Genomic DNA, 23134 nt, shown 5'->3' on the forward strand with positions numbered 1-23134 from the left:
CCGGGACTGTCCTGTCTCTGCCATCCCTGCCAGCACCTCGGACCACTGCTCACACCCACCGCCGGCCAAGCAGAGAGCGAACGTGGGGTTGCCCACCCTGCTCCCTTCCGGAATAGTGGCTGAGATCTTAGGGTCGAGGTGACCGCCGCTGCGGCTGCACAGAGCGTCGCGAAGGACGGGTGTTGTGCTGGTAGCAGCACCGCCTGAGGCCGGACGCCCAGCACCCAGCTCCCCCAGAGCTGGCCCAGAGCAATGGTGGGGGCACAAGCGAAACAGAGGCGCTGACGCTCAGAGGGTTACGACGGGGCCCCGGGACCCACACATGGAGCCGTTGGCTGTCTGAGCTGCACGGATGACCACAAAAGCCTGGCAGAACACCTGACAGGCCCGAGTTCTGGTCATGACCCCACACGGGTGACCCAACGGTGTGCTTCTCCCGTTTTCTCACAAGCACAGATGAACAGCTCCGACCCTCCCCCTGCCCCGCCCACGGCCCTGCAGGCAAGCGCCAGCTCAGGCTCTCTCGTCACCATGGCTACCGGGCTCCATCTTCTGACAGGAGTTGACTTTTAAAGGGAGGTCTACATTTATTTGTCAGTTTTATACATCGGAATGTTTTAGGATAAAATACACTTCAGTCTCCTGACTAAAAACTGTCTGAAACAGACACTTAGTTCAATGCTTTTATTGTCTTAACTGTAACAGATATTCTAGGTAATCTCTCTGATTTCTAAAATGTGGACTAATAAATCTTAACTCAAGTAAAAACCTAAAATGTACAAAACTGAAGTACTTTTACCAAAAAATTAGACATTTTTCCTCAAGGAAAAAGAATGAGAAAATCCCACATGGTTTTGCCATGTGGTCGTGTGTGTGCGGGTTAAATCACGGTAACAGAACAGGACGTCCCGGCACATTCTGGACTGTACACAGAAGGTGGCTACTGAGATTTATCTTAGTATGTTTAAAGCAAAATATGGCTCTTCTGTCCAAAGTCTTTCAGACCATCTCCCAAATGCGTAACACACTGATTTTCTGCTTCTAGAAAAAAACAGGCTTTCCAACCTTTCGCACTGGAACAAAGACCGCTACCCAGCCAGCACCAAAGAGAACCGGAGCCAGGATGGAGATGCCTGCTGCGGCGAGTGGGCTGGCACTGGGAGGTGGGGACTCGGGCATGCCACCTGCAGACAAGGCCCTGGTCCTCGGTGCTGCTGGAGCACGGGCACCGGCACAGCTAGGAGCTGAGCACGGTCAGTCTGTGGAGCTGGAAGAGGAAGGTGTTCCTCCCTCTGCTGCCCTCCCAGTCCGCCTGCTCCATGACCAACTTCGGGTCCACCTAAGGGGCACAAAAGGGTCCGTCAGGCTCAGCACTGTCACATAAAGTAGGACAAAATGAATAAATAAAATTATATGCACACAAACACAGGTGTGTAAAGTAGCAGAAAGCACTCTGAGTTTTCCAAAAAATATTTACAGAACACCTCTCTACTCTCACAACACTTAAATCTATAGATCTGATGACTTGTCTTCAAACTCATTGCGACAATAAGTAGTCTCTACTCAAATCTCACCCCCTTCCTTCCTGTGTGGACGTGACCAGAACCTTCTATATGGGCACACTGATCAACCTCAGCATGAAACACCGCTACCAGCTCCAAACATGGGGAGCCTGCAGGAGACCCAGCAGCACGCCCTGGGGTAACCCCGCCTGGCACAGCAGACCGGGCTCCAGCTGGTCCTGAGGGCTCGGGACCAGCAAACCAGTCAAGGGCACGTGAGGTGAAGGGCGCTGCAGCAGGGACAGTCTTCAGCCTCGGGACGGGAGAACCACCACTTGCTTAGATTGCTGAAGGACAAAGAACTACCATCTGCTGCTGTTTATAAAGACACACCTGGCTCTAGAAGTAAAGCTTACAACCCTCCCTGGTACCTTTCCTTGAAATCACATTTTATCCCATTTTCTACAGTTTACAGCTAGGAAATGTCACGGTGCCCCTGATGAGCCCCACCCTAGTCCACAACCACTATGGGCTGAACTGGGTGGGTCCCCAAGTTCCTGTGTGGAAGCCCTGACCCGCAGTGAGATGACACAGGGATGGTGATCAGGGTTAGATGAGGTCATGAGGGTGGGGCCCCAGGATGGGGTAAGTGCCCTTATTAAGAACCGGAAAAGGCCCTGGCCGGGTGGGTCCATGGATAAAGCACTGTCCCGGCACATTGAGGTCACAGGTTCAATCCCCAATCAGGGCACGTATGAGAAGCAACCAACACATGTACAACTAAGTGAAGTGGTGAGTTGATGCCCCTCTCTCTCCCCTTCCCTTCCTCACTCTTTTTCCTTCTCCCTTCCTCTCTTTCCCTCTTCCTTCCTCTCTCTCTCCCTCCCTTCCTCTCTCAAAGAAGAAAAAAAAAAACCACAGAAAAAGACCAGAGCTTTCTCTCCCTGCCACACAGCAAGACGGTGGCCATCTATGAGCCAGAAACTGAGTCCTCACCAGAACCTGACCTCATTTCTAACTTCCAGCCTCTAGAACTGCTCACTCACCTGGTTCCACTCGTATGGCTTTTCATACCACTTAGGGACAATTCTCTGTCTAGGTTTCAAACGACAGAACAAACTGAAATGAAGGAGAGAAGTCATCCTGATGATGTTAGTAATGAGAACACCACTGTGACAGTCTAAGAAGACATACCCCACGCACTTCCCTCAGAACTGTAACTACAATGAGTTTAAAAGGTCAAAACACAGTACAGTTATGATCAGAGGACATTCAAATCCATGTACATTCAAAACCAAGCTAAAGGGAGTGGGCAGGTCCCAAGGCCAAGTGCTCTCAGCTCCCACAGCCACCGTGGAGGCTGCCCCACCCCCCGTCAGTGACAAGCTGGGGACATCACCAGCTTTGAAGCATGCTAAGTGTTTACAGCACTGATTCTGTAAGGTGCCAGTCATCGGGCCTGTTCGCTTAGTGCACACACACGGGTGTGACCCGTGTAACTTACGTATGTTAAATGTCAACACAAATGTGAAGTATTTTATGGAGGAAAACAAGGAGAGAAACTAACATCAGCCTTTCTCACAGCTGCTAAGATAGCTGTGTACACTGAACACCTTCTCAAAGCACTGTGCCGCCCTGAGAAGTCAGGCACAGCGTGTGTGCGGGGGAGGGGTGCTTGTGCGGCCCTGAGAAGTCAGGCACAGCACATGCGGGGGCGGGGGGGGGGTGTCAGGGCGGACAGGGCCGATGCCATCAGATGCCACCTGCTCTTGCACAGCTCGAGTCCCAGCCGCCTAGGACGCTATGCTGAGCACGGAGGAACGGCAGGCACGCAGGCCTAGGTGCGCTGGGGCCTATTTGCTCCTCAGTGACCACCACCTGCTCTGCCACCTCCTCTGAGCCCCCAGGAGGACGTGGGCTCACAGTGGCCCCCAGGAGACCTGCCCTAGGGTCCTAGCTGGGTCGGGCCTCGGGAAGTCCAGCCAATGCTGATGGAGGGATCAGGATGCCTGCCCCCACCTCCTTCCCCGGGGTAGCCTCCACAGAGGCCTGACTCTCAGTCCTCAGCCCCCACCCCCGGCCACCAGGGGCCCCATGGCTGAGAGTGAGCACTGCACCCACGGTGGCTTCCCTTTGTTCCATTATTCTCAAATTACCCATTTGAGAGTGCTCACTTGCTCCTGCCTGGGCCCTACTGACACACAAAAGGGCTGCCCCACAGTGAACTGGCACCACCGATGGGCACCTCCTGGGTGCCAGCCCAGCCCTGGACTGTCACAGCAATAATCAGCCTACCCCGCCCCCTGAACACTGGAAACACGCCCAGACAGCTAGAAGACGGAGGGGGGTGCCCCGGTCACCACACTCACCCCAGAAGCTCCTGGCGTGCACCATCCTGCAGCTGTGCGACCCTCTCTGGCCCCAGGTACTTGAGCCCGTTTGGTCCGTCGCACACTAGCTTGTTAATAGCAGCCCTGAGGATGTTAATCTGTAAATAAATGGCAAGAGAAATACTCATGGCTCTACTCTTGACCGAATTTCACTCCACTTTGAATGAGGAACAGTGGAGTTCGTGGCTATCACCTGTGGGTCCCTTCCTCCCGTCTGCTCTTTGCCCATCTAGTCACCCTTACGGGCTGACGCCTCGCCCAAGCTGCAACCCAGCCCCGGCTGTGTGCCGTGCCCTGGCTCTGGCCCTGTGCCCGTGACGCCCCCATCTATGAGGGTGCCTTTCCTCCCTGGCACCCCAGGAAGCTCCAGGCCCATCGCCCCGTTGCCCTGCCTGGCCCTGGAAAACATGTCCCTTAAGGAGCTCTGGTTCCCCGTGCGGAGCAATCCCTCCGGAAGCCAGTCTGGGCAGGCTTGTGCACATCCCCGGGGCCCTCGCTCTTGGCACATGCTCTTGGCCCTCGTGGCGCTCGCTCACCCATGTACAGACAGGACTCCTGCAGCTCAGCGTCCATCCGTTCAGCAGAGACCACACTGACTGGCGTCAGACCCTGCATCACAGGGCCCCTTCCAGCCTGCTCCCCGCTGACCCCGCAATGAGAAACCTGCCCCCACGTCCAGCCACGTGTTCCTCCGCGGCACATGGAGAGCAGCGCCGGAGCCACACGGCACTCCCCGAGAAGCTACTGCACCCACAGCGCATGTGTCTGCAGCCTGTTTCCCATCAAAACACGGTTTCCAGAGCTCCCTTTCCCGTGCCTGCAGGCAGCCGCCATGGTGCGTGTGCATGTGTGAGTGCACACACATGCACGCTCCCTGCAGACACTGGTGTTCGATCTCTGAAGAGGGACGGTCTGCAGGGTGACAATGTGCAGTCACGCATCTGCCACCAGCCTCCACACGGCAGCTGCCCCACTCAGTGCAGTCGGTCACTCCCCGACCCGTGTCCTGGTCCATGTGTGTCCCCAGAGTTCAGCTCTGCCATAAAGTCACGTGCGTCAAGTCACAACAGGAGCCCGAGCACTGGTGTTCTCACTGTGTAATGTGTGTGTCACACTCAGTCCTCTTCTGGCTCAAAAGGGCCTGTTGTCCAGCCCGCCGGTCTGTCCATCCCCTGCAGGGGACCAGCAACAGCTTCCGGCTTTAGCAGTGGTGAACTGTGCATGCTGCGGTCAGCAGTCAGGGGCTCCGTGCGGGTGGTGAAGTGTGAGTGCCGTGGTCAGCAGTCAGGGGCTCCGTGCGGGTGGTGAGGTGTGAGTGCCATGGTCAGCAGTCAGGGGCTCCGTGCGGGTGGTGAAGTGTGAGTGCCATGATCAGCAGTCAGGGGCTCTGTGAGGTGGTGAGGTGTGAGTGCCATGGTCAGCAGTCAGGGGCTCCGTGCGGGTGGTGAAGTGTGAGTGCCATGATCAGCAGTCAGGGGCTCTGTGCGGGTGGTGAAGTGTGAGTGCCGTGGTCAGCAGTCAGGGGCTCCGTGCGGGTGGTGAGGTGTGAGTGCCATGGTCAGCAGTCAGGGGCTCCGTGCGGGTGGTGAGGTGTGAGTGCCATGGTCAGCAGTCAGGGGCTCCGTGCGGGTGGTGAGGTGTGAGTGCCATGGTCAGCAGTCAGGGGCTCTGTGCGGGTGGTGAGGTGTGAGTGCCGTGGTCAGCAGTCAGGGGCTCCGTGCGGGTGGTGAGGTGTGAGTGCCGTGGTCAGCAGTCAGGGGCTCCGTGCGGGTGGTGAGGTGTGAGTGCCGTGGTCAGCAGTCAGGGGCTCCGTGCGGGTGGTGAGGTGTGAGTGCCGTGGTCAGCAGTCAGGGGCTCTGTGTGGGTGGTGAGGTGTGAGTGCCGTGGTCAGCAGTCAGGGGCTCCGTGCGGGTGGTGAAGTGTGAGTGCCGTGGTCAGCAGTCAGGGGCTCTGTGCGGGTGGTGAGGTGTGAGTGCCGTGGTCAGCAGTCAGGGGCTCTGTGCGGGTGGTGAGGTGTGAGTGCCATGGTCAGCAGTCAGGGGCTCTGTGCGGGTGGTGAGGTGTGAGTGCCGTGGTCAGCAGTCAGGGGCTCTGTGCGGGTGGTGAGGTGTGAGTGCCGTGGTCAGCAGTCAGGGGCTCCGTGCGGGTGGTGAGGTGTGAGTGCCATGGTCAGCAGTCAGGGGCTCTGTGCGGGTGGTGAAGTGTGAGTGCTGCAGTCAGCAGTCAGGGGCTCTGTGCGGGTGGTGAAGTGTGAGTGCCGTGGTCAGCAGTCAGGGGCTCTGTGCGGGTGGTGAGGTGTGAGTGCCATGGTCAGCAGTCAGGGGCTCTGTGCGGGTGGTGAAGTGTGAGTGCTGCAGTCAGCAGTCAGGGGCTCTGTGCGGGTGGTGAAGTGTGAGTGCCATGGTCAGCAGTCAGGGGCTCTGTGAGGTGGTGAAGTATGCGTGCTGCAGTCAGCAGTCAGGGGCTCTGTGTGGGTGGTGAAGTGTGAGTGCCATGGTCAGCAGTCAGGGGCTCTGTGAGGTGGTGAAGTATGCGTGCTGCAGTCAGCAGTCAGGGGCTCTGTGTGGGTGGTGAAGTGTGAGTGCCATGGTCAGCAGTCAGGGGCTCCGTGCGGGTGGTGAAGTGTGAGTGCCGTGGTCAGCAGTCAGGGGCTCCGTGCGGGTGGTGAGGTGTGAGTGCCATGGTCAGCAGTCAGGGGCTCCGTGCGGGTGGTGAAGTGTGAGTGCCATGATCAGCAGTCAGGGGCTCTGTGAGGTGGTGAGGTGTGAGTGCCATGGTCAGCAGTCAGGGGCTCCGTGCGGGTGGTGAAGTGTGAGTGCCATGATCAGCAGTCAGGGGCTCTGTGCGGGTGGTGAAGTGTGAGTGCCGTGGTCAGCAGTCAGGGGCTCCGTGCGGGTGGTGAGGTGTGAGTGCCATGGTCAGCAGTCAGGGGCTCTGTGCGGGTGGTGAGGTGTGAGTGCCATGGTCAGCAGTCAGGGGCTCTGTGCGGGTGGTGAGGTGTGAGTGCCATGGTCAGCAGTCAGGGGCTCTGTGCGGGTGGTGAGGTGTGAGTGCCGTGGTCAGCAGTCAGGGGCTCTGTGCGGGTGGTGAGGTGTGAGTGCCGTGGTCAGCAGTCAGGGGCTCCGTGCGGGTGGTGAGGTGTGAGTGCCGTGGTCAGCAGTCAGGGGCTCCGTGCGGGTGGTGAGGTGTGAGTGCCGTGGTCAGCAGTCAGGGGCTCTGTGTGGGTGGTGAGGTGTGAGTGCCGTGGTCAGCAGTCAGGGGCTCCGTGCGGGTGGTGAAGTGTGAGTGCCATGGTCAGCAGTCAGGGGCTCTGTGCGGGTGGTGAGGTGTGAGTGCCGTGGTCAGCAGTCAGGGGCTCTGTGCGGGTGGTGAGGTGTGAGTGCCATGGTCAGCAGTCAGGGGCTCTGTGCGGGTGGTGAGGTGTGAGTGCCGTGGTCAGCAGTCAGGGGCTCTGTGCGGGTGGTGAGGTGTGAGTGCCGTGGTCAGCAGTCAGGGGCTCCGTGCGGGTGGTGAGGTGTGAGTGCCATGGTCAGCAGTCAGGGGCTCTGTGCGGGTGGTGAAGTGTGAGTGCTGCAGTCAGCAGTCAGGGGCTCTGTGCGGGTGGTGAAGTGTGAGTGCCGTGGTCAGCAGTCAGGGGCTCTGTGCGGGTGGTGAGGTGTGAGTGCCATGGTCAGCAGTCAGGGGCTCTGTGCGGGTGGTGAAGTGTGAGTGCTGCAGTCAGCAGTCAGGGGCTCTGTGCGGGTGGTGAAGTGTGAGTGCCATGGTCAGCAGTCAGGGGCTCTGTGAGGTGGTGAAGTATGCGTGCTGCAGTCAGCAGTCAGGGGCTCTGTGTGGGTGGTGAAGTGTGAGTGCCATGGTCAGCAGTCAGGGGCTCTGTGCGGGTGGTGAGGTGTGAGTGTCATGATCAGCAGTCAGGGGCTCCGTGCGGGTGGTGAAGTGTGAGTGCCATGGTCAGCAGTCAGGGGCTCTGTGCGGGTGGTGAGGTGTGAGTGCCATGGTCAGCAGTCAGGGGCTCCGTGCGGGTGGTGAGGTGTGAGTGCCATGGTCAGCAGTCAGGGGCTCCGTGCGGGTGGTGAGGTGTGAGTGCCATGGTCAGCAGTCAGGGGCTCCGTGCGGGTGGTGAGGTGTGAGTGCCATGGTCAGCAGTCAGGGGCTCCGTGCGGGTGGTGAGGTGTGAGTGCCATGGTCAGCAGTCAGGGGCTCCGTGCGGGTGGTGAGGTGTGAGTGCCATGGTCAGCAGTCAGGGGCTCCGTGCGGGTGGTGAGGTGTGAGTGCCATGGTCAGCAGTCAGGGGCTCTGTGCGGGCGCCAGCTGGCCACTTGTCCGGACGCATGCTCAGCAGTGGGGTCGCTGGGTCTCGTGGCAGGCGTGTGGTTAACTTTAAAAACTCCTTCTCTTGCAGAAGAGCCGTCCACTCTGTATCCCACGGCCATGAACAGAGCTGGGGCCGCCCGCACCCTTACCAGCAATGCTTGCTGTCCACGGTTTACATTTCAACCACTCTGACAGCTATGTCATTGTATTTTTAAGCCTAAACTCTCTTTATGTGAAAGAGCAATTAACTTAAATCAACAAAACACAATGCAGAGGATTTCGCCAGCCCTGCCTGTGGAGTCAGGACAAGCACCCTGTGCCCTCCCTCGTGTAGCTGTGCCAACGTCACCTACTCCCCTGGCCCTGCACAAGAGAAAGGCGTCTGAGTGCCCAGGGCAGAGCCTCTCAGATCGGCCAGCAATGCTGTCCACAGTGCAGTGAAGCCAGACCACCAGAACACGAAATGTAAAGGCCAAAGCACACCAGCTGGAAGCCCAGACCCTTCACTATTAGGGTTAAAGGCCATGAAATTGCCTGGCACCTGCCGCACAGGTCCGAGTGCTTCCCCTCCCTGGCAGTGTGGACAGCGCGGCTACAGGGCTGCTGCCCCCGTTGGCTCAGCCAGCCCACCTGCCCACTGCCCGGGAGGGCAGCGCCTGGCCCACTGTATCCCAACGTGCACTACCGAGATGTGCGGCCAGGCCTGCCTTGGGAGGGGACTGGAACAGAGACTCACAGCTGTCCTGGTGTTCACCCACCGCCAGGCCTGCTTACCGTACCAGGGGACACTGACACAAAACCCGGGGCAACATCTTGGCACACACAGTGCAGTGAGACAGGCAGGTCAGGGGGAGCCAGCAGCCCAGGCCCGGGGGGCACGTCTGTGGTTCAAGTCTGTGTCAGACCCTGTGCTCACTGTAGACGGGTGTCCAAGTAGAAGGAGAGCGAGGAATGCCTCCCAGCCAAGGAGGAACGCGTCGGCCTCACCTCTACGATGTCCTCCACGCTGAACTGAACGTCAAACGCGAGCTCGATGTCATGCTCTGGCAGGATAGGGAACCCTGTGGTTGGATTCCACCCCAAGCCACAGAGAACTCCAGTGTAGCATTTTCCATCCTGATCAACCCTAAATGAAAAGTTTTGAGAAGAGTTAATATTTCAAAGTTGGTAAGCCACCGTTTTAATGTTATGGAACTGAACAGTGAGATCGTCCAAAGTTCTGCCAACCCTTTGCAGCAACTAACTGCTTTTTTGCATTTTCTCTTCCAGTTTTCATATTAGAAATAATGGAGTATATATACTGCCCATAAAAATTAGGGGATATTTGCCTGACCTGTGGTGGCGCAGTGGGTAAAGTGTCGACCTGGAAATGTTGAGGTCGCCGGTTCGAAACCCTGGGCTTGCCTGGTCAAGGCACATATGGGAGTTGATGCTTCCAGCTCCTCCCCCCTTCTCTCTCTCTATCTCTCCTCTCTCTCTCCCTCTCTCTCTCTCTCTCTCTCCCCCTCTCCTCTCTAAAATGAATAAATTAAAAATTTTTTAAAAAATTAGGGGATATTTCGAAATGAATATGAAGCAATACAAAAAACAGTTGATTTGTTTTTTACTAGACAAGAACATCAAAAAGCAAACAACAAGTCAAAGAAAGTTGTCTGATTATGCAAATGAGATGCAAAACCAATTTTTATTTCGTTGGTGAAAGTGCACTATACAAAAGGCTGAAAGTACTAGAGTATCTGCACCTTCCCTGATCCCCTCATTTTTGTGAGTGGTGTAGTTATAAATAAAATATTTTCATTAATCAATAATTTAGAGTCCAAATTCTCACTGCAGCAGACATGACAATGTAAGGAGTATTTACATCACACAGTTTTCCCACCTGTGAACTCCTCCACGGGCGGCACTCTCAGGGAGACTTGTGGAGAAGAGGCTGCATATATTCACGACTCATGAACACAGTGCAGCACTTAGCAAACGCTTACATGTTCTCTGCGCACCTTCCATCTGAAAACTACACAACTTACATACAGAGCGTCGGTCGAATCCCTGTTCACCAAAAACTCATCTCCCCCTCCAAGCACCAGCACCCCGTCCCCCCAAGTCTCTGGGTGTCCCTAAGTTAGGTCCTCTCCTCTCCAGTGCCACACCTGTCCACACCACCACTGCCACACACCGACCCTCGTGCACGCTCACCGACAACTTCCCAGTTTACCCTGCTTCCTCCGATCCACTCTCCCGGTGAGCTTCAGATTTCCACACAGACTCGCCCACCGGCCGCGCTCGCTCAGGGCACCCGTGGCCTCCTCTATGCTGAGCACCAGGCCCCACGAGCCACCACAGTCCCGTCCCTGCCGCTCCTCCATGCTGCCTCGAGCCTCCTGTGCTGTCCCCGCAGGCTCCTGCCTCCCTAGCAGGAGCCCCCCAGAGCCTTGTCAAGCCAGGCTCCTGATGAGTTTAATGCCAGTACCATGGTCCACCATGGGTTCAACAAGTCATTATAAAATGAGGACACAGACATGAATATTGACTCCTTTTGAAAATATTTTGCTAATTTTGACTCTTAACTCAGACATTTTTCTCCTCATCTAGATCAATGGAGTTTGATGAAATAATCCAGGCAAAAGCAGATTTCTTCTTAGTCCTAAAGATATACATGCCTACACACACACATACACACTTCATTTCACTTTAATGAAAATGAAAAAGAATCCCACTTTACATAAAGTGGGTTTCAAAAAAAGAGACCAAAAATCATATTATAAACTTGGTGCTGAATATGTCCTTTACCAAACAGTCACCAAATGTATCTTTAAACAGTAAACTCCCATATGTTATTAATAGCATATAATTTATTATTATCTCACATTACAGAAACCTTTCCGTAACAGAAGCAATACCCAGGGCTCACCCAGATTATTAAGAGCACTAGTTACTTCATCAGTGGGAGCAAGGCCCCTATGGCCCCCAGGCAACTGACAGGTGCTAGGGGACACAGAGGGACTGCTCGCTCCTGACAACCCACGCTTCTCAACAAGGACAGTCTGGGGACCCAGCCTAGAACCGACCACACTCGGGTAATAACTCTTTGCTCATCTGCTCTAAATCTTAAATCAATAAAAGTAACAGAAGCACGGGGTTATTTCTTTCCTAGGGATTCTAAATGCTCCTGTGAACCAAGGCGCAGTCCTTCAGACACAGAAACAGGTTCCTTCCTCCGTGAGCAGCGCAGGTCCACAAAGTCCGCAGGGCGGGCGCAGACAGGTCCCCCACTCTGGAAGAATTCTCACACAGGCGCCAGCTCTGCTGTGAGGAGGCCTAAATGCTCTCCAGACAGCTGTGTTTAGAATAAATACCACTGAAGAGGCGCTTCCACTGCAAGCTGACATTCTAGAACTGCCCAGATGAGCAAAGAACTCGACTTTGTCCAGAGCAGCGCCAGGCAATCTGAAAATCCCGCAGCAGAACTCCGTGGAATGTCCTGCAGTGTGCATGGTGTCCGTCTGCAGAGTGCTGCCCAGCAGCAGCTGTCAGACCTCAGTGTATCCACAGCCTTCAGGCCACCCCGTGAACAGATAGATGCTCCACGCCCCACCCCACCCCCGCCACCAGGGTGGCCAGCACAGGACCCACCACGACCCGAGTAGCTAACAGGTGCAGGTGCGCCCCTGCTTCCACACCCCCTGCACTGGGCCCGACACACCTCACTGCTCCCCTGACCGCCCTCGTCTACAGCAGGGCCCTCAGGTCCGGGGGATGCGGCAGTGCCCGAGGGCAGGCCCGGGTCAGTCCACCACGGCCTGCCCCTAGACTTGAGCGTCCCTTTCTTAACAGCCTCATCCCCTCTCACTTCTAACACCTAAAAGGGACCTCTGGTTTACTCTTATTTTCCAAGGCTTTTTAAACTATGGGGTATAAATACATCGAGGTATTCTTTATTGCAAAACCAGGACATTTTAACTCTCAGGCAAGGTGTTGGCACAGAGTGTGGCCGATAGCAGCCTCCAAAGGTGGCGACACAGTAGCTCCCACCCTCCCTGCTATCCTTCCAGGGAGAAGCAGGGTCTATGGTTCCACACCTGGAGTCTGGGAGGGACTGTGACCATGGCAAATCCCATGACGTATCACTTCTGAGGCTGGTCATAACGGGACACAGCCTCCAGCTGGCTCTCTCAGGACACCACCAGGCTAGGCTGTGAGGAAGCCTACAGGGGCCCTGTCGAGCCATAAGGGAAGCCCTCGTGAGGGGACACTGAGGCTCCAGCCAGAACCAGCCCCAGCCTGCAGGTGCTCCTGCTGGAGACCCTGATGCCACAGGGCAGAGACCCACTGTCCCTCGAGGACTGTCTGCATTCGCCCCCCAGCATGAAGAGAGCTGTAGGGGGGTGACTGTCACGCAGCCACAGCAACGGGAACAGACAGGAGAAGTGCAAGTGCCCTCAAACACACTCACTTCCCCTTTAGCCGCTTCACCTGACAGGGCCTCTGGTGGTTCTGAAAGACTCCACCTTCCCGGTCAGCTGCCTGAAAGCACCAGCTCCTGAGGCCGGTCTGCAGCCCTGCAGGGGGCCAGCGCCTGAAAGCACCAGCTCCTGAGGCCGGTCTGCAGCCCTGCAGGGGGCCAGCGCCTGAAAGCACCAGCTCCTGAGGCCGGTCTGCAGCCCTGCAGGGGGCCAGCGCCTGAAAGCACCAGCTCCTGAGGCCGGTCTGCAGCCCTGCAGGGGGCCAGCGCCCGGAGGAGGGAGGGCAGCGCCCGGCAGCCGGTCCTCAGCGCCTGGCAGCCCATCCCGGGAACACGAGCTTGCTCTCTCATCCTGTCACTTGCGCAGGGACCAGCTCCCGTTGGGTGCTGACGCTGAGCCCCCTGGGGAGCAGCACCACCACGCCCACGCTGGCAGGAGAACACCAGGATGGTGGCCAGGAAGGCGGCTGGCCTGGGTCGGGCGGGCGGGCAGCTCCACAGCAAAGGTGGGGACCCCGGCGCCTGAGCTGACAGCAGAGCACAGAGGCTCAGGGTCCCCGGCTCACTGGGGAGAGTGAGCACTTGCCAACAGCAGCTGGCTGTCCCAGCCGGGAAGACAGGGGACAGTGGCCTCTCCTTGCTAGTGGAGGGTGACACAGACCTCCTCCTCCTTTTTAAATGTAAACAGCACGTAAAGCTCCCATTCTTCACTTATCTTCCTTCCCCCCACACTGCAGCTCTCCAGCTGCCAGCAGTGGGACAGGATGGTGACAGAGCTGGAGGGAGAACTGACTGCATGGACCCAGAGGCCGCAGGCTTTGTGTCCACAGAGCCACCTGGAGCTCCTGCTGGGCTGAGCAGGGCAGAGCCCCTGCAGGTGGGCACCAGCACGGGGCTGGGCCAGCAGACCGCCAGGCGCAGTGTGGTACAGTCTGCGGTGACGGCTTTCTCTCCCGAAGGAGGGGGGCCTGGCAGGCGCCCTTCCTCTCACCCGGTTCTCCTTTTGCACAAGCCTGTGGACAGACGGAGGGCCGGCCCTACCTTAACTCCATCACCGGGGCAAACAGCATGCTGAGCAGGGCCGGGAGTCCAGGGATGTGCGGCAGCAGAGAGGTCTCCCTCAGCAGCATGGTGGAACCTGGGAGACAGGCCCGACGAGAGCGGCGTCAGGCTTGGGAGTCACACAGGGCAGATCACTCCCCCGGAAGCTCCCGTCTGTGGACCTGGCCCCACAGACACAGCCCCCAGGAACAAGGGCTCCCTGCTGCCCGTGCCCATGGCACCCTGCTGATGCCTCCACACAATGCTCAGCCCTCACACCCTCGCGAGACCTCTACTTGACTCCCTTCACTCGCTTCCTGCTCATTAGGTTCCTAGGTCCGTCCAGAGCCGAGACCTTGGACTTGACCCCTTGTGGCCCAGCACGGGGGAGTGGGTGAATGCAGCGTGCAGCACAAACAAGGAGCGGCTGTCCGCGTCCTCGTGTGAAAGGAAGGGGCAGTGCTCCTGTCTCACACCCGCCCCAGCCCATCGCTCAGCAAGCGGCCCAGACGCAGCCCAGACGCACACAGCCACACAGCCGTCCACGAGTTCCAGGACAGACAGTGCCAGAGCTGAGGCAGAACTGAAGAGAAGAGCCCTGAGAATGGACAGCCGCTCACCGGTTGCATTGACTGACAGGGAAGCTGCCACCAGCGCCCTCTGGTGGAGGTCCTCTGGGTTGTCGCTGATGGCCACAGAGTTGATGCTCTCCTTCTCTATCCAAACGCGTCTGCAAGGAGTCACGCAGGCGGCTGCAGTCGCCCGCTCAGGCCCAGACCAGCGGGATCCCACCCCATGGCGCAACATATCCTCTACAAAGACGCGGTCACATGCGCCAAGGCAGTAGCCAACAGGGACACATTACCATCCATGCCTTCTGCACGCCCTCTTCCCCCTGGACACTGGAGTCCTGGAGTTGCTCCCTTCTCCCACCCACTCCCCCATGTGACCCCACCCACTCCCTGCCTTGGAGTGCTACCCACATGCTGACAGCACCCCAATCTCTACTTCCCCACAAGATTCTGTCCCTCCATCCAACCTGCGGCACCTCCACCTCCATCCCAGGCAGGCCACCGGAGGGGGACGCACAGAAGGCACTCCAAGCGGCCCACTCGCCCCGCCCTCCCGTCAGCAGAGGCCCTGCAGCAGCCGAGCCAGGGCGTGCTCTGTGCTTCCTGCCCACATCACCCTGCTGGTCCACATCCCAGCACGAGGGAGCAGCCGTCTCTGCACCCTGCCCTGGACTCAGTGCAGTCCGTGACGTTCACACCTGGATTACAGGGACCAGCCTCTCACGATGCCCTTGCCCGAGAAATCCAGTGCCAACTCTGAACACTACATGTCACCTGGAGATCTGTGAACATGCAGGCTCCCAGTCAGCAGGTCTGGGTGCTGGAGCTCTGTATTTCTAACAAGCGCCCAGGGGACACCTATGCTGCTGGTCCTAGGGCACTGAAAAGCCAGGGTTGGCCCTGGCCAGTTGGCTCAGTGGTAGAGCATCAACCTGGGATGTGGATGTCCTGGGTTCAATTCCCAGTCAGGGCACACAGAAGTGCCCATCTGCTTCTCCACCCTTCCACCTTCTTTCTCTCCCTCTCTCTCCTCTTTCTCTCTTCTCTTCCTGCAGACATGGCTCGATTGGTTTGAGCACGTTGGGCTGGGCACTGAGGATGGCTCCATGGCCTCCTGTCATGCACTAAAATAGCTCAGTTGCCAAACGATGGAGCAATGGCCCCAGATGGGCAAAGCATCACCAGGTTGGGGGGGAGGGCTTGCTTGCCGGGTGGATCCTGGTCAGGGCACATGTGGGAGTCTGTCTCTCTGCCCCCTGCCTCTCAATAAAAAAAGGGAGGGAGAAAGAGGAGGTATGGAAGGAGTAAGGCAGGCAGGCCAGGGTTTACCTGCAGCCCAGGTGACCACAGTAAGATGCACACAGTAAGGATTCCCACTGCCACCGCCACCTGGCACCAGCTCTGCAGTCCCTCTGCTTCCCACCGGCTCTCTACCCTCCACCAGTGCAGACTCTCCTCAGAAGGCCCCGCCCCTGCCGCACGACCACTGCCCCCGCCCCTTACCTCCTCCCACCCATGGCTCCCCTGCAGCCTCAGGATCCAGTTTCTCTGGAAACCGAACAAGGGTGACCACGGGCCCTCCCCAGGGCTTTCCAGATGCTCTGTGGTCCCATCAAGACCGTGTCAGCCTGCCACTTTCCCTTGCGCACCCCCACATTATACCTGTAACTTGGGAGGACACTGACTGCTCCCCCAAGTCTGTGCAGTTCCCAGAACACAGTGGGCCATCCCAAGTGTGAGTGAATAACAGTGATAATAAGACAGAAAAAATGGAGTCTTTGCTGAAAGATACTCAAAAACGTCTTACATAAAATGGCTTTTAGATAAGAAAGTATCTCTGATTTGGAGCTAGGAGAGAGGCTGGAAACAGCCAGAAAAGGGAGAGAGTGCCCACACTTTAGACACAAGAAGGTTCGCTCTGTAAACACAGGAGCGAAGAAAAACTTCAGGGGAAACGTCAGTGAGTCATACCTGAACTTGGAGATTCTGGTCAAACTGTGACACTTCAGCTCATAAGGGTTAAAGGGCCCATGAAGTGTTGCCTGTACACACAAAACGTTACCAAGAAGCAAGGTGTCATGTGACATACATCTTTAAAATCCAAAGGTCAGCTCATAGTTTAAAAAAGGGGAAAAGCTACATCTTAAGTCATCACGTTTTCAAAATTCGGTAGGAAAATACCTTAAAGAAGGTATTTTCCTGGAATCCACGGTTTCACTAACCCCCCCTCACCACACACACACACACACACACACATACACGTAACAGAGACCACTGTTGTTCAGGTTGTCTTCTGGCTGCAGCGCACCAGCCCGTGGACTGCAGGCAGGTCGGGGCCACAGCACAGGCGGGTGCAGGAGAAGCAGAGTCCCCAACAGGGCAGGGGGGGAACACCCGCTCCAAACGGGCGGGCAGGAGGGAACTAGGCTTGTCCTGTTTCCTTCCTCCTGATAAACAAGCCAGCTTGCCTTCGGAAAGTGTGGTAAAAAACGGACCAGACCACACAGTTCTCTACAACAAACCCCGGTTTCCCTCGTTAGCCCAGGCCTCGTGAGACAGGTCCCAGCACTAGGGCGGAAGCGCGGCCATGCCCGCGGCCATGCACAGACGTGAGCAGAGTGAGCTGGTGTCAGGTACCTTGTGGTTTGGGGGGCCGAGCTTGTTGGAAAAGAAGCTGTCCAGCAAGACCTGGAGCAAGTGCTTCTCCGTGTCCTTCATGGGGGACGGCACGTGCATGTTTGCCACACTTCCTACTGACTTGGAAAAGAGACTCTTGAGAACTTCATGGCTTTGCTGAACAAAATAAAGAAAGTTCACTTTACTAAAAGAAAAAAAAACTGTATTAAAGCCCTTTATTCCAATCTAATCAGACTACCTCTTAGGCACAACCTATTCCTCGGTAATCTCTAGGGCATTCAGGTGTTAGGAGGCAATTTTATCAACTACACTTTAAATTCAAACAGAAGCGAGGACAGACTTCGTATGGGCTCGGTTCATTACCTTTCCCTGCAGTCCGCCACCGGAAACCTGAACCGTAAGAATCAGTTTCTGAAGCCATGACGATGCTGCCAGGACCCCGCAGTGTTTCCACATGCGGAGCCCACAGCAAGCAGCTCCGGGTGCACGTCCGCCCACCCCCACGCCCACCCGCCGTCCTGGGAACAGGGAGTCACAGAACAGACACCAGCACCCTCAGCAGCAGCTTCTGGGTTGGCACCTCTGAACCCTCAGACCAAGAGAAACAGCTGCAGAACCCATTTAGAAAGTAATAGTTGAAAGAGTTTGAAATGTTTGAAATATTTGTAACAAATACGTTATTACTTACACTAAGGAAATAAATCTTGTAACCCATTTTTTTTTTTTTAGAGACAGAGAGAGGGATAGATAGGGACAGGCAGGAACGGAGAGAGATGAGAACCATCAATCATCAGTTTTTCGTTGTGTGTTGCGACACCTTAGTTGTTCTTTGATTGCTTTCTCATATGTGCCTTGACCATGGGCCTTCAGCAGACCGAGTAACCCCTTGCTCGAGCCAGCGACCTTGGGTCCAAGCTGGTGAGCTTTGCTCAAACCAGATGAGCCCCACGCTCAAGCTGGCGACCTTGGGGTCTCGAACCTGGGTCTCTGTATCCCACCCAGTCCGACGTTCTATCCACTGCACCACTGCCTGGTCAGGCTGTAATCCATTTTTTAAAAACTCCCCAAATAGAGAATGTTTTCACATCTCATTTCCATTCCAAGAAGGAAAAAAAAAACAGCTTAATAACAGGACACCAGCAAGCAGCACCCAGTCACCATTACCTGGCTGTCCGGTCCTGACAGGGGCACACACTGTCCCAGAGTGCCCCTCCACACCCACGCACACAGACTGCCCCACAGGGACGGACGGCCACGCATGCGCACCTGGGACTCGTAGCACTCCTCTGCCAGCTCCGCGTGGCCCTCCTCGATGAGCACGTCCCTGACGTTGATGAGGTCGTGCACCCCCGAGGACAGGTACACATCCACGTGCAGGATGCTGTGCACCACGGAGAAAACCCTGACGAGCAGCGTCTGGCCACTGACCAGGCTGGCAAAGCGCTGGCTGGCCCTGGCGCTCCAGTGCCTGCCGCACACCAGGGACGACGCAGACGGGCGCAGCCTGCAGACCTTGAACTCCAGTGCCTGCGGGCAGAGGGCGGGGCCCAGGTCTGGAAGCCAGCTGGCAAAGGCCCCTGGGGTCTCCCATGAGCAATCACCTGAGCTGAGTGAGGACCAGGACTGCTCAGGAAGGGGCCTGCACTTGCTCCTCGTCAATCACAAACATGCAGAATAACTGTCCTCATCCCCACTAAAGGCCACGTGTCAGCATGTCCCCGGCCCACTGAAACTGTCTGGTTTCAACATGACCAGACACGTTTCACTATGTGTGGAACCCTCCATATAGCTTAACTCAGTCCAAAACAATAGCGGCCAAAATATCTACAGCAGTATGTTTTTAGAAAAGAGCAGAAACCCAAGTTGTCTAGTGTGACAAAAACAAGGCCCTCCCCACCCTGGGCCCAGGGCCCACCCACCACCATCGGGCTTTGATGTTCACAGCACAGGGACTCCACCACACCTGAAACGGAAGTTCAAGAAACTGGCAGGGAATCTCCATTAACAGATCCAGGTCTATGTGAGATTTGTTGCCATAGTCAACAAAAAACACCTAGAGAGTAAAGAACGTGCACATGTTAGTTACCACAGGGTCAAGAGCCATGTCCATCCCGGGTCCCACCTAACCCTCGCCCCCACCAGGCACCGGACTAGGCCATGCAGCTGTCTACTCCATAATTGCAGGATCCCCGCCCCCTCCCCGTGACTGAGGGAGAGACCTTTGCCACCCGCCCGCTCGCTTTCCTAAATGAAACTATCTTGAACTTAGTTTGCACTTGGAGTTGGAAGGAGCATGTGGTCTGCGCCGGGCCGGCCTCACCCCGAGGGACGGCACACACACACGCGCACCTCAGCCGACTTCCCAGACACATACAGGATCTGCGCGCGGAAGTAGCACTGCTCTCTGGAGTCGGCGAAAGGCGCCAAACAGACCAGGTCCGGATGCGGGTGGACAGCCAAGGGCACCAGCTGCAGGCGGTTTATCTCCGCGGCAAGCTTCCTGAGAACCGCTGCGTTCTTTTCATCCATCCTGTACCCCCAGAAGTGCCCCACCTCAACCACCTAGGAGAGGAGGAACAGAGGTGAGGTCGGCGGGGTTTCTGTGAGAACACCAGCTCACAACGAGGCCAACGCACCGCAGCTGCCCTGTTTCCTGCTGCCCAAGCGCTCCACAGGGTTCCAGCGGGCACATGGGAACAGTGCCCATCTACTGCGGTCACCAAGACGAGGATGGCGGTACTGTGTCCCTCTCCTGGAAGTGCAGGCCTCGCCACGACAGCAGCACGGGGGTCGAGGCAGGGACGGCGTGCGGGAGCTCTATGCAGAGACCCCGCCAGGCAGCCCGCCCAGTGTGGCCACCAGGCTTCCCAGCTACCCTGCGCCCAGGTTCCCACAGGGCATCTCCCAGTGCAGGTGCAGGCTCACCAGGAGGCATGTCTGCGCTTCAGCTGAAACTTTATTTCACTTGTACCCTAAAGAATAATGTGCTGATGCTAATTTTGTTGACATAAACTGAACTATACAGGCATATACCATTATGCCTATTAACTTTTTTACATGTATCTTGTGGCTAAAACTGATTTTTAGTGTTTTAAACATACCGAAAATTTTTTAAAGTTCAACTTTGAATCCCGAGTGAATACCTGTGTTTCATTTTGTGTCCTAGCCACACGTCAGCTGAACAAGTAAAGTGATCCCAGCACACCCACGTGCCAGGTGACTACGGTGTGCCACTGTGTGTGTCTGCTGTGCGTGTCCTGCACACACGGCGGTTCTAGATGGAGGGGAGGAATGCTCTGATGCCTCTTACCTCCGTAACATCAACCGTTAGGAGGAGATGTGAAACCATCTGGGATTGGTCTGCGTTAAATGACACGTGGATAGGATCCACCGTCTGCTTCTGGAAGTCCACATTCACCCTATTTAACAGGATTTTTTAAAAAGACAATAAATTCAAGTGTTACAAGAAAAACACATTTACAGTGACTGCCTGAACTCGCCACTGTCTCTATGGTGAATCTAAACGAGACATGTTACCAAAGTGCCCGTGCCAGAGAAGACGGATTTGATCTCATCTCCGCCTGAGTTTCCGGAGACTTCCTGAGCGGCCCTGGAGGGGTGTGCACCCGACAGTCACACCCTCCAGGAATACAGTCTGAGGGTCAAGACATAGAGTCTCTATTTTCAAGGATACAAACTCTAAATCTAGAACCTCAATGTTTTCTAACTTGTGGTTTCAGAGGTGAGTGACTGACCTTTAGAAAACTACAAGAATCCAGGCCTGGCTCAATATTACTAGAAACACACACACGTGATTTTTCTAATAAACCCAAGAACTAGCACTCATCCTTTCAAGCGGTAAGATACTGACTGCTAAGTCCAAGGATATGAAATACAAATCTGGTAAAAATAAAAATTTTCCTTCCTAATGCTTTAATTCTAAAATGAATTAGAATGATAAAAGACCCTGGTCCAACTCTCAATTTTCAGACCTATTTACTAAAGAGTGGGGTTTCTCTGAACTACAAACTGACCCCACTGCACCCTACACTCTCAGAACCAAGATGGCCCAGACCAGACGGCGCTCCACAGAAAACATACCGTCACTGAGTCTGCCAATTTCTCATAGAACACAAACTTTCCAAACAAATGATAAAGAAATCCTACATACAGACTGTGAGAATATCCCCCAAAGGCAAAGTGATCTTTACAAATTCTGAAGGGTGAGTTAATTTGGTTCAAGAGCAGAAAGTCCATGTGCTCAATGGCAGCAGCCAAGTGGAGAGGTCCACAGCCTGGGCCACACAGACCCAGCAGCCGCCCACCCCTCCTCCCACAGAGCACAGGAAGGGCCAGCCTGTGGGCGAGCACCAGACGCACCAACACACTCCACTGTGTCCACTGCTGAGCACAGAGACCCCTACTTTGCTCAGAAAGAAGAAATGAACAACCGTAGGAGGAAAGAAGGAACCTGACCTCAGGTCCAATCCCCACTCTTTACACGGAGCATCACGTGACCGAGCCCGCCCTCCATCCTGCGGCGCTGGACCATTGGCACTGATGGCTCCGTATTACAGAGCCGCAGCTCAGAAGCAAGAGCAAACAACCCAGTTAAGACCTGAGGAGATAGTTCTTCAAAGAGGGACAAGTACACAGAGGTGCTCGACATCACAATTATCAGGAAAACACAAACAAAACTGCAGTGAGCATCATGCCACACCCGTCAGAATGGCTGTCGTCAAGACGAGCTGGCGCGGATGTGGAGAGAACGAAACCCTTGTGCAGTGCTGGTGGGGCTGTTGGTGCTGCCCCTGTGGGAAATGCATGGAGGGTCCTCAGAAACTTCAAGACAGAACGATCAGATCACGACCCAGCAACCCCCTCTGGGGACGTAGCCAATGGAAATGAAATCACTGACTGGAACCAGTATCTGCACCCTGTGCTCACACCAGTCAAGGCAGGAACAACCTAAGTGTCCCTGATGGGTGAACGAGGAAAGCAGCTGTGAGATATATACACACGTCGCATTTCCCCATGTATAAGACTCACCCTTTTCCACAAACTCTGGGGTCTAAATCCTGGGTGCGTCTTTTGCAGTGGTTATGGTTCTTTACTTTGCATTTCCTGCCTTTCCATGCAGATGAAGCGTTGTATGAATTTTATAATGAATAAAACTTGAGTTAGCCTGACCAGGCAGTGGCACAGTGGATAGAACGTCAGACTGGGATGCAGAGGACCCAGGTTTGAGACCCCGAGGTCACCAGCTTGAGCGTGGGTTCATCTGGTTTGAGCAAAGCTCACCAGCTTGGACCCAAGGTCGCTGGCTCGAGCAAGGGGTTACTTGGTCTGCTGTAGCCCCACAGTCAAGGCACATACAAGAAAGCAATCAATGAACAACTAAGGTGTTGCAACGAAAAACTGATGATTGATGTTTCTCATCTCTCTCCATTCCTGTCTGTCTGTCCCTGTCTACCCCTCTCTCTGACTCTCTCTGTCTCTGTAAAAAACAAAAAAACAAAACTTGAGTTAAATAACTTTATGTAATACTTTTTTTTTTCAAATTTCAGGCCCCAAAATTAAGGTGTGTCTTATACACAGAAGCGTCTTATACATGGGGAAATACGTGTGTGTGTGTGTGTGTGTGTGTGTGTGTGAGAGAGAGAGAGAGAGAGAGAGAGAGATAGATAGATTCAGCCATGAAAACGAGTGGAAAGCCTGTCATCTGGGACAGCATGGATGGGCCTTGAAGGCATCACACTAAGAGAATAAGACAGAAAAGGACAAACACATACGATCTCACTTAGATGTAGAATCTAAAACAAAAAAAGACAAAGACCAAACTCATAGAAACAGAGCTCAGACTTGTCACCAGAGGCAGAGGCTGGGGGAAGGAAAACTGGAGGGAAGTGCTCAAAGGGTACAAGTCCAGTTCTGAGACCCCAAGGCCTAGAAATGTGGTCCAGCACACGAGAGCTAGCACCGCCGCACACCACAGGGCGGGTGCGAGGAGTAAGGCCAGGAGCTCCCCTCGCGAGCAGGAAACTTTGTTCTTTTCTTCTCATAGCATCTCTCTGGGAAGCTGGACGACAGGTGAGCCCGTGTGGGGACCACATCACAGTACACATAGACCAAGCCATCCCGCTGTGCGCCTTCAACTTACACAGAGATGTGTTTTCAGTGAAACGGGTGGGGGATGGAGAGCTCTGAGCTTCAGAGAGG

The 23134-nt window shown here is 55.5% G+C and overlaps 1 protein-coding gene across 1 annotated transcript in view; it reads right to left on the bottom strand.

Moving 5' to 3' along the window:
• Positions 1-688: 688 nt before the first annotated feature.
• The window catches only part of TDRD9 (tudor domain containing 9), a 94037-nt gene continuing 71591 nt past the window's right edge, over positions 689-23134 (bottom strand). Inside the window, exons 25-36 of the mRNA XM_066276422.1 lie at positions 20226-20334; positions 19265-19477; positions 18879-18968; positions 18182-18442; positions 16916-17071; positions 16250-16320; positions 14327-14436; positions 13707-13803; positions 9194-9332; positions 3872-3990; positions 2549-2621; positions 689-1339 (exon numbers count right to left, since the gene is read on the bottom strand). Of these exons, the coding sequence (XP_066132519.1) occupies positions 1238-1339; positions 2549-2621; positions 3872-3990; positions 9194-9332; positions 13707-13803; positions 14327-14436; positions 16250-16320; positions 16916-17071; positions 18182-18442; positions 18879-18968; positions 19265-19477; positions 20226-20334 (1540 nt within the window). The 3' untranslated portion in view covers positions 689-1237. The remainder of the gene's footprint in view (positions 1340-2548; positions 2622-3871; positions 3991-9193; positions 9333-13706; positions 13804-14326; positions 14437-16249; positions 16321-16915; positions 17072-18181; positions 18443-18878; positions 18969-19264; positions 19478-20225; positions 20335-23134) is intronic.

The sequence above is a fragment of the Saccopteryx bilineata genome, chromosome 4 (assembly GCF_036850765.1).
Source record: "Saccopteryx bilineata isolate mSacBil1 chromosome 4, mSacBil1_pri_phased_curated, whole genome shotgun sequence".
Classification (NCBI taxonomy): domain Eukaryota; kingdom Metazoa; phylum Chordata; class Mammalia; order Chiroptera; family Emballonuridae; genus Saccopteryx; species Saccopteryx bilineata.